Source organism: Astyanax mexicanus, chromosome 22 (assembly GCF_023375975.1).
Source record: "Astyanax mexicanus isolate ESR-SI-001 chromosome 22, AstMex3_surface, whole genome shotgun sequence".
Classification (NCBI taxonomy): domain Eukaryota; kingdom Metazoa; phylum Chordata; class Actinopteri; order Characiformes; family Acestrorhamphidae; genus Astyanax; species Astyanax mexicanus.
The window spans coordinates 390,001-401,360 of NC_064429.1; the positions used below are offsets into that span (position 1 = coordinate 390,001).

Consider the following 11,360-nt stretch of genomic DNA (forward strand, 5'->3'; position numbering starts at 1 on the left):
ATGCGTGTGTGTGTGCATGCGTGTGTGTGTGCATGCGTGTGTGTGTGTGCATGCGTGTGTGTGCGTGCGCGTGTGTGTGCGTGTGCGTGTGTGCGTGGGTGTGTGGGTGGGTGTGTGTATGTGTGTGGGTGTGTGTGTGTGTGTGGGTGTGTGTGTGTGTGCGTGTCTGTGTGTGTGCGTGTGTGAGTGTGTGTGTGTGTGCATGCGTGTGTGTGTGCATGTTGGTTTCCATGCTGGATGGGGACCAATGTTATGAACGTCACCTGTGGGGACGACCCTTTCTAAAGGTACTAGAGGTACAAAAATAATAATCCATACTTACCGATTTTTTGTAAGCTTATACACGACTTCAAATATCCAATTTGAGCAAGTAAGATGTCATGACCATGCTAAATGGGGACCTTAGAAAATCAAGTTAACATTAATAATGGGGACATAATTTTAATATTATCTGCATATTATTTAAATAATTCACACAAATTCCAGTGTGTTTAGTGGGGACCTTGCAAAAACAATAAATGCATTACAAATAAATCTAAATCAGGTTTAATCTACAGCAAATTATAAGATCCTGAAATAAACAAAAACATGTTGAATTTTAGCTTAGCTTAAATGTTCATAAATGATGTATAGAGATTTAGCATGTGTCCAGCAATAATACAACACAACCAGATTCAAAGATAGAGAAATAAATATGATTAAATAAAATTCTAATTGGTTATTAAAAGTGGGAATTGGTATTTTTTTACTCCTAGCCTCCATCTACAGCTGATAAGTGCCCTGGACTGAGGGAGTAGAGTAATATTACAGGATTTTACATGAATATGAGACAACTTTATATTTCTTGTTACAGTGTTTGTACCATCACTATGATACAGTTAGGTAAAACACATAATTGGGTAAATCAAAAAACATTTGTTTCCATTTGCATAAAAGTTCAAAGAATAGTGGAATTTTCCATATATTTGCAAACTCATATAGTCAATCCAACCTTCAAACACTAAGTTCCCACTGTTAGAGCTTTTATTTTCTTTTTTTTTTCCAGATACAAGCATTTGTTTTTATATTTTTATCCACAGTCAATCACCCAGCAACAGGTTTAAGCACTTTCACTATCACAACTCAATGTAGTTGTTATGAGTTATGTAAAGCTGAACTCAAATTAACATCAATTAACACTGTATATATATAAAACATATACATACAATAGAACAACCACCAATGTGGTATATTTTGCTGAAGCATGAACAGGAACAAAAATGGTCCTACCTGAAAGTCTTTACATTTTTTTCTGGAATTTCCTCTTGTGTGACATAATGCGATTATGGACATAAAATTTTACATTCTGCCATTCCCTGTTTTTAAGGGCTTCTGGTTCAGCTCTTATGCACTTTTCGCAGTCAGCTTTTCCAGGAACAATGCAAGATGTAATGAAGCGCTTCATGTGCTTTTCCACTGCCTGCACCTCTGTCTGCTGCCATGGAGTCTTCTTTTGCAAAGGTTTACCTTAAAGTAGTCAGAAAAACACATTTGTGTTATAATAAAAAAAAAAAAAAAAAATCCAGTTCTGCATCTTATATCAATATGTGCAAGCATCTACAGTATAGTACATGCTATTTGCACTGGGTACAGAAACAGCTTTATTTCATGCATCCTTAATCCCTAGTTTAACTTTTTTTGTGCAGTCAGGTTGATTCAAAATTAATCTCATTCATAACTTTTTGCTAAGAAAGTATTTAAAACTGTAAAAAAAAACTGTAAAAAAAACCTTTGAGAGGTAGAAACAGAGATAGACAAGACGTCTTAGTAGGAGCATTTCCATTAAAAAATGTGAAGGACTTAAGAACACCAGTGAGGCTAACCAGCAAAAACATAAATTTTTGTACAGAGCATAAAGAGTCAACTATGGAGCAATGGAAAAAGGTCATGTGAAGGTCTGATAAGTAAAGATTTACCCTGTTCCAAAGTGAGGGTTCATTAGTGTAAAAAGAGAGACAGCTGAAGTGATTCATCCATCATGCCTTATTTTCTATTTTCAAAGTTAACAGCGAAGCACTAATGCAAGTCGCTCTGGATGATGATGCCCGCTAACTGTGGTAAAGAACTCACCTTTGGATGAAGGATTTTTAGTACTGACTTCTGATGATGGTTTGTACCTCTTGGAGGGTGGTGGTGGTGGAGGCATTTCTTCCCTCTCTGCAGGAGGAAGTGTCTCTTCTGCCAATAGTTCTATAAAAAAAAACATATATTACAAAATATAACATTTTCAGAAACATTTAATCTTCACATACACAAAGCTGAATATAAGAAAAATAAAATCCTCTGTTTATTGTCTAAGTTTACCCCCTTTCAAAGAACAGTCTAATTTTTATGGTTGGCTTATTTTAACTGAGACAAATGTATTAAAATGGTCTAGTGCTGTAAGAGAGAACCAGTATTTACGGCAGTTACTAACTGATACTCATCACAGCACACTACCATCAGTTCACTGCATTAAAGCAGAGCTGAAAACAGCAGAAAACTATAGAATACTATAGCCTGGCAATATCAGTTTGTGATGATGTAAACCACAGGAGGTGAAATTAGATAAGTGGTTAGGAAGTGGAAAGGACTTGTATTGAAGAACTTTGGGTTTGGTGGATTTTGAGTAATTTATTTAGGTCTATTCTCATTTGTAGTATGTAAATGTCGCCCCCTTAGGTTAGTGGTAGGTATTGCAGGTTAGATTTGCCCAGTCATGTTCTTTTCCTTCATTCCCAAGATGGCAGTTTAGTGGAAAGATGTGTGAAGACACAATCTGATTAATATCTTATGTTTAGTTCGCCATCCACTGATTTTTGTGTTCTGTGTGCGTCCAAGGACATGTAAGTAAATGACTAATGTCATTATTTCTAGTTAGATGTATTTTGGTGCAGTTTGATGATGGTTGGTAATTGTAATTATGATGACTAGCCAACCACATGGCAATGCTAATTAGGTATATTTTCTGCTCTTTCTGTTTGTAGAACCTCACACACACACACACATACCACACTCCTAATGATCCAACTGCACCAGTGTGCAAGTATATGTAAAACCTTCTTTTATGGCGAATAAATATCCAAGAATTTGACAGAGAGCATTTTGACTGATGCCTCACAGCGGTCACCACTCCCACAACAAGTTTGATATAATTATTGGAACCCCTCATTACAGGACTGTTAGTAGGGATGGGCAATATGGAAAAAAATCTTATCACGATATGGCTTTTCCATACCAGCCGATATCGATTTGTATCACGATATAAATCAAATCACTTTCTTTTACACTTAACGGTTTCTTTTTACTCATAAGTGAGAGAATAAGGAAGTTATGGCTAAGCTCACTAGCAGCTCAGAGTCTTGTGGACAGACACAGGGATGTCCACATCTTACCAGGTGGGCACAAGGTGCTCAGACAGCTTTTAAATTAATTTTAAAAGTCATTATACATCCACACAGGTCCAGAGTTTAGTCTTAGCCTTTTGACTAAAATGTATAATAGTTTTAGTTACATTTTAGTCTATCGGATATTATTAGTTTTACTCACATTTTAGTCTAGTTTAGTCTAGTCTAATACATTTTGGTCATATAAAAAGTATGTATTACATATGTTTTACTGTTTTTCTATTTTATATTTGTTGTTATTTTGAGATAATTTACTGCTAATGTTTATTAAAACAATAGCCTTTAAGTTTTGTTGCATTTAAATTATGCTACATTTAAATATTTTAAAGTAATTGAGCTGTAATGGAGGTGGGAGGAATAAAGTCAAGTTTCTAAAATGAAACACTTCTACTGCAGTACAGATTTATACTAACATTACTGGCTTTCAGTAGACTAGACTTACATTACTTAACAAGTGTATTTAAAACTCCAGTTCAGTAACAGCAATATTTATCTCTTTTCAAATACAGCTACACAGATTATATAATCTTCTTTATTTAGTAAAATATCCAGAACAACAGACTCTCTATCTGTTAAAAACTAAAAACACAGAGACAGAGGAGAATTCTGCTCTCAGGGTTTTCTAACAGAAACAGTAAGGGGTTAGGAAAAAATGGAAAGTGCTTCTTTTCTGTGTGTTTATATACTAACCCCTCACTCGCGCTGAAGTTAACGTTAATTTACACGGAAAGTGGATTAACACGGCTAACGTGTGTTACCCATTAGTTTATTTATCAGACAAGCTAACTTAACCTAGCAGCAAACAGCGTTACCTGCTTTCAGAAATCTGAACAAGCTCAGCTCTCTAAATATCTTGGTGAGGAGACTCCATACTACATATTTAGAACTGAGTTTTCCACTGTAGAGCAGCTAAACTTATAAATGGTGTTTATCCAGTAAATGAGAGAGCAGCCGCTGTTTGGATCAGCTGTGTGAGGTTCAGAGTGAGAGGCTCGCGGGTGGGGGGAGGGGGAGTCCTGAGCATGCAGTTCAGAGCGCTGCCTGATCACGTGCTGCGCCTGTTCGCAGCGCTACTTAAAGGAGAAATAGAGAAAGTTTATCCTATCGCCCCGGCTTATTATAGTTATCGCGATATACATTTTCCTCGATAACTATCGTTATTGTTTTATCGACCAGAACTAACTGCTAGGGCATTTTGTTCCATTCAGGTTGTAATTTTTTCCTCAAAGATGCTGGTAAGGTAAATGTCTGAATTAAAGTTAAATTTCTTTTTTCTTCAAATTATAACATACTGTGGGAAACCCAGCATTTGTACAGTAACTTACTAACAATACACACCATCAGGAGTGGATGAGCAGATTTCCTCCTGTATGCTTCCATCTTCCTCATCACTGGCCTGAACCTTTTCTGTAAAAGTCATACAAAAAGTACATGATTAAACAAAAAGGAATATACAGAACCAGGGCAGAATAACAAAAAAATACATAAAAAAAATTATATATATATATATATATATATATATACACATACATACATACATACCATCAGGATCTATGCCAATTTCATCCAAATTCTTGCCCTGAAACTCAGCTAATCGTCCTTTCTCGAGAGCCACAAGAACTTTGCTGATCTTGGCAAGTTGCAGGGTCTTTTCTGGGAGTCGATAGAACTCACGATGGATTCTTATGTCATGTCCCAGGAAGTTGGCTAGTTGGTCCATCTCTGTGTCTGTCATGTTTAGCACCGTTGAAAGGGTTGCAGCATGCTTTCTCAGCCTGGTTGAGGTCAGTGACTCTGGACACTTCGCACCACATGCCTTCGCGAAGCCACGAATGCAGTCTGAACCTCTGAAATGTGTTGCCGCTTCCGGTCTTGCAAACATGTAACTGTTATCTTTTAGAACTCCACAAGCCTCTCTTTGTTTAACAAGGAGTTCTAAAGCAGACATCATTTTTGGAGTCAACAGAATTGGAACTGGGCGACCACGTTTTCCTCTGATGATGATCCTAGAGAAGTGTCTGCAGAGTTTTTTTTCCACTTCAGAGAGCGCCCAGTCCACATCCTCGTGTGGATCGGTAGTGTCTCTAGATAAATATGCTGATAACGGCATGCTTGCCACCTCTCCTTCCCTGCGTCGGTTAAAAAGAATGATCTGGGTCAGACACACTTTTGCCAGTTCCATCCAGGCCTTTGTACATGGACTTTCTGTGAGTGAATTGTACCACTCATCTTGCACTTGACTAAGATATGCATGCAGTTTTTGGACATCTTCGGTAAAGGGCATTAGGGTGGGCACATTCCACTTTGCTTCCCTGATGTTCCTTAAGGCTGCAGATGAAATCATCTCATTCCACTTCTCCCGATGAACTTCTTGAAACTCACTGGCATTCTTCACAAGCTCCTTGTTATCTGTGATCAAACCCTGAGCTTTTAAGAGTTTGCTTACTTTAACTAGGACATTTCCAAGCTTGTTTGCTAGTGATGGAACAGAGAACTTGTTTGTTTCATTGTTGAACCCACATGTGATTCTAACAGCTTCAACAGTCTCCATGTAGGTTTGTGGATTTATCAGATCTTCCATTTTTTTCAAGCTGGTGACTCTCCTGGCACTGCACATGAGCCGTCCCATTTCTCGCATCTTCTCTCGCACATACTGTTGGTTTTTGGCTGACAGCCCACCTTTATTTAGCAAGTGTCAATAATGGCCTGGTCATTCTTTATTATATCAGTGACTGGGTCAGGATTCATGGCGCTGATTACTTTCCACAGCTGTTTGCTAATGTGTGAAGGCACAGGTCCTGTGTATGTACACATGGACTGAACACGGTTCTTTCCTGGTTTGGGGACGACTGATCCAGGTTTGAATTGACAGCTACGCATATGTCGCCACAGAACCTTTCTTGTAAATAGTCCTTGACAGTATGCACAGTGCATGAAGTCATTTCCCTGCTCATCTTTAGGTGGTCGCTTAAAGGGTACTAACTTCCCCTTTCCTGATTCCATGACAGTAGCATTGTGAATGTAATTTCCTTTGTTACGAATATAATCCAGCTGTTTCTTTCTCTCACTGGAACCTTTTGAAAAGCTTAGCGCTTTAGCAACATCAGATTCATTTTTATGTGCACCTTGAAGATGCCTTGCCATCTTAGCAAAAGGTTTAAGGCAATATACGCAGTAATGTCTCTTGTCGTACACTCTCTTCCCACCTCGTTTTTTGCATGCACTAACAACCATGCTGTTACTTATGCTTTGACTTGAACAGGGTTCTTCTTCTGTTTCAGTGTTTTCAGATGTAAGGTGGTGCCTTTCAAAAACCAATTTGTCTGAAGTTGTGGTGTCACAGACAGGTGATCTATCTGATCCAGAGTCACTTGGCAAATCAAGAGACTGACGTTTCCTTGAGTTTTGTTTAAGGCTACTACTACTGTCACTATCGCTGTCGCTAGTTGTATCTGGAATGTAATCATCTGAACTCTCTGGAGTAGAATCATACAGTTCATCAGAATTGTCCAGATCAGCATTTTCCATCTAAGAAAACAAAACACAAAACTAATTAGGACTAAATTAATAATTCATAGTTAAATAAGTAACAAAGTGACTTCATTTTAATCATTTTACTACTCAGGGTTTTTTTTATACATTTAAAGTTTTATAGTTTATGATTTTTTGCTGGTATTTTATAATAATATTTATAAATAATTAATGAATTTTAAAACCTACAAACAATGAAATTCAGAAATTGACAATCAATTGAGAGCTTACTATGATGCTTTTAGTGCGTCTTAGTCTTGGTAACGTCTCATTTTCATTTTCAGACTCAGTCACAATCTGTAAATAAAACCAACAATTTTTTTTATCATTATACTTTTGCAAATAAACAATAATAATAACATAATAGTACAACCCAAACACAAAAAGTTGGGAAAGTATACAGAATGCAATTGCCATGCCTTTCTAATGTGTGCACCAAATAGTTTTGCACCATCTTGCCTCAGACCCCAAAGAAGTAGACACCACTACTGGACAAGCTTAACATAAGGCTTCTGTTTTGCACAGTAAGTTTAAACAGGCATTTGTAAAAAGTAACTTGACTGTATTAAAAAACAAAATTTGTCAAGTTGACCAGATGCAACATGAAATAAAAAACACTAAATGTATAGGCAGTGTGCCTCCAGAACCAAAGGTGAGAAACAATAATCCAAATCAAAGACTTATAAAATAAACACTGAAAGCTACTTTTTGACATTTTTTCTAAAAAGCATTATATAAAAAAACTTAATTTAACCCAGTGAGCTGAATTAAATCTAAAGTGAAGAAAATGAACTTACCTGTTCAGGAGAATAGTCTGGACCAGGAGAGACACTAGTCTGAGCCTGAGATGGTTGAGGAAGATCAGAATCACCCACCACAGCATGGGAAGTAGCACTGGTCGTCTGTAATCACATTTTAAAAAAGACTAAATTTACAATATGAAACAACTAAAATACAAAAATAATATTATTTAATTGATATTTCATACTGCCCATCCCATTTCAATTACTAATTACACAGAGTATATAAAACATGCTCTGTGGGAACGTTACACACACTCTAACCGTTCCTTGTGGGGACGGTTCCTTGCACGGACTGTTATGACTAATTTTACACTTATATTTCACTCTAAAACTGACTAAAGGTGTGTTGAGGGGACACCGTGATTACCCAGAAAACTATAAAGAGAAAGAGTAGAACTAAATCTAAAGTGACTTCCTGTCGGCGGCGCGAGTAGTCGCAGCGGCCACTCCGAGAACACTGTGCTTTTTTGTTTTTTTTTGTTGTAACTAATCCGATCTGAACTCGCAACCACGCAAGAGTTCGCCATAAGAACAACTGGCACCCACATTTACGACCGACAGATCCACCTAAACCTGCAAAATCAACCAAAAACTGGACTAACAGATGGTCTACGAGCAGAGCTACGCGCGAGAGGCCTGCTAAGATCCGTGGCGTTTCCTGAGCCTGCTAGCCGGAAGAGGGCTCCCCGAAAGCGGTGCGCGAGGAGCCGGAACTGCGGTAAGAGAGCCGGAGTCCACACAAAGCTAATGGCAAACTCCAACTGGCCTGCCATCCATCCTCCTCTCCAACATCTGCTCTTTGGGGAATAAACTAGACTATCTCCGGCTCCAGCGGAAAACCCAGCGTGAGTTCAGGAACTGCTGTGTGTTTGTTTTCACAGAGACGTGGTTAACAGCTGCCTTCCCGGACTCCACCATAGAGGTGAGCGGCATGCTATGCTTCCACGCGGATCGCGACGCCGGCCTCTCCAGCAAGGTCCGCAGAGGTGGGGTGTGTGTTTACATCAACACAGTATGATGTAACAACGCTGCGCTGATCTCCAGCCCCTACTCGCCGCTGGTGGAGTTTGCTGTAGTCAGAGCCAGGCCATTCTACCTGCCCAGAGAGCTTAGCAACGTGTACATAATAGCAGTGTATGTAGCACCCAGTGCTAATGCTAATGCTCTGCAAGAACTGTACACTGTTATCTCCTGTAACTCCAGAACTCGACTTATCACTGTAACTCCTGTATCACTGTAACTCCAGAACTCGACGGACTGTTTATTGTTGCTGGTGATTTCAATCATATCTCTGTGATGCTCATCCCAGCATACAAACAGCTCATCAGACATGCCAAATCGGAGAAGAAGCAAGTAACAACCTGGCCTCCAGGAGCCATCTGTGCTCTTCAGGACTGTTTTGAGCACACTGACTGGGACATGTTCAGAGAAGCTGCTACTTCTGATGACTCCATCAACCTGGAGGAGTACACAGACTCAGTGACTGGCTACATCAGCAGATGCATTGAGGATGTTACTGTCTCCAAAACCATCACAACCCGCCCCAACCAGAAGCCGTGGATGACTGCAGAGGTGCGTGCGCTGCTGAGATCCCGAGACAAGGCCTTTAAGTCAGGGGACAGGGCTGGCCTCCGAACAGCTAGAGCCAAGCTCTCCCGGGGGATCAGAGAGGCAAAGCGCACCTACGCAAAGAAAATCCACGCCCACTTCCAGGACACTACTGACACTCGGCGCATGTGGCAGGGCATCCAGACCATCACCAACTACAAGTCACCCTCCCCTGCTTGTAACAGTGATGCCTCCCTTCCAGATGCACGGAACTACTTCGATGCAAAGTTCGAACACAGAACTACACGACAGCAAGGAAGATCACACCTCCTCCAAACGACCAGGTACTGTGCCTGTCCTCAGCTGATGTGCGGAGAACTCTACTCAGAGTCAACCCTCGGAAAGCCCCAGGACCAGACAGCATACCTGGCAGAGTGCTCAGAGGATGTGCAGAACAACTTACGGTGTTCTCCAGGACATTTTCAACATCTCTCTGAGCACCGCGTGTGTGCCAACATGCTTCAAGACGTCCACCATCGCCCCTGTGCCAAAGAAGTCTCGAGTGTCTCAATTACTACCGTCCCATTGCACTTACTCCCATCATCATGAAGTGCTTAGAGAAGCTGGTCATGAGGCACATCAAACACCAGCTCCCGTCCTCACTGGACCCTCTGCAGTTTGCGTATCGTCCAAACAGATCAACAGCCGATGCCATCTCTACTGCGCTCCACCTGGCTCTCACCCACCTGGACAACAAAGACTGCTATGTTCGAATGCTGTTCATTGACTTCAGTTCAGCATTCACACCCTCATCCCTCAGCATCTGATCGGAAAACTGAGCTTGCTGGGCCTGAACTCCTCCCTCTGTAACTGGGTTTTGGACTTCCTGACTGAGAGACCACAATCAGTCAGGATTGGAAACAACACCTCCAGCACCACCATACTGAGCACCGGTGCCCCCCAGGGCTGTGTGCTCAGTCCACTACTGTTCACTCTGCTGACTCATGACTGTACTGCAAAATACAGCTCAAACCACATCAAGTTCGCTGATGACACAACTGTGGTTGGCCTCATCAGCAAGAACGATGAGTCAGCATACAGAGAGGAGATCTACACCACAAGCTGCATCCGCAAAGCCACCAGCATTGTGGATGACCCCACCCATCCCTCACATGAACACTTCGCTCTGATGCCGTCCGGCAGAAGATACAGGAGCATCCGAGCTTCCATTTCTAGACTCTGCAACAGCTTCATCCACCAGGCAGTCAGACTCCTCAACACACAGAGACAGAACTGAACCCCACCCCACCTACCACACACAAAGACTGAACTTCACCCACACACACACTCAGCACACAGAGACTGAAATGTCTTTATCCCTATCAGCCACTCTCAAAAACTATAAACTCTCTACCTCAGTAACTGCTGTGATTATATATGTTCTATATGTTACAGTATGTTACACATCTCTGCACCTTATCCTCACTTTACACTTTATTATACCATATCGGTACTGCACTGTCCTGTCTATTATATTGTCTCGTTTTTTTTATTTATTGTTAATAGTGTAATAGTTTTATGTTGCACTGGCGTCACTCCTGCACTTTGTTGTCTATTGCTTCTTGTTCCATGTTGCACCATGGTTCCAGAGGAATGTAATTTCACTACACTGTGTACCTGTACTCAGTTGTAATGACAATAAAAGCCTCTTGACTTGACTTAATGAAAATGAACTTACCTGTTCAGGAGAATAGTCTGGACCAGGAGAGACACTAGTCTGAGCCTGAGATGGTTGAGGAAGATCAGAATCACCCACCACAGCATGGGAAGTAGCACTGGTCGTCTGTAATCACATTTTAAAAAAGACTAAATTTACAATATGAAACAACTAAAATACAAATATAATACTATTTAATTGATATTTCATACTGCCCATCCCATTTCAATTACTAATTACACAGAGTATATAAAACATGCTCTGTGGAAACGTTACACACACTCTAACCGTTCCTTGTGGGGACGGTTCCTTGCACGGACTGTTATGACTAATTTT

The 11,360-nt window shown here is 40.4% G+C and overlaps 1 protein-coding gene across 1 annotated transcript; it reads right to left on the reverse strand.

The window, feature by feature from the left end:
• Positions 1-227: 227 nt before the first annotated feature.
• On the reverse strand, positions 228-6,115 carry LOC125786851 (uncharacterized). Its single transcript, XM_049470469.1, has 4 exons — positions 4,968-6,115; positions 4,764-4,832; positions 2,110-2,229; positions 228-1,506 (listed from the first exon to the last, which is right to left on the reverse strand). The coding sequence occupies exons 1-4, from the start codon at positions 6,061-6,063 to the stop codon at positions 1,280-1,282; spliced, it is 1,512 nt and encodes a 503-aa protein (XP_049326426.1). The 5' UTR covers positions 6,064-6,115; the 3' UTR covers positions 228-1,279.
• Positions 6,116-11,360: the final 5,245 nt, after the last annotated feature.

Coding starts and splice junctions, on each gene's coding strand:
- LOC125786851 (XM_049470469.1), bottom strand. CDS start 6,063: ATGCGAGAAATGGGACGGCTCATGTGCAGTGCCAGGAGAGTCACCAGC. Junction 4,833..4,967: donor AATTGGCATAGATCCTGATG/GTATGTATGTAT, acceptor TGACTTTTACAG/AAAAGGTTCAGGCCAGTGAT. Junction 2,230..4,763: donor CTGCTCATCCACTCCTGATG/GTGTGTATTGTT, acceptor TTTTTTTTATAG/AACTATTGGCAGAAGAGACA.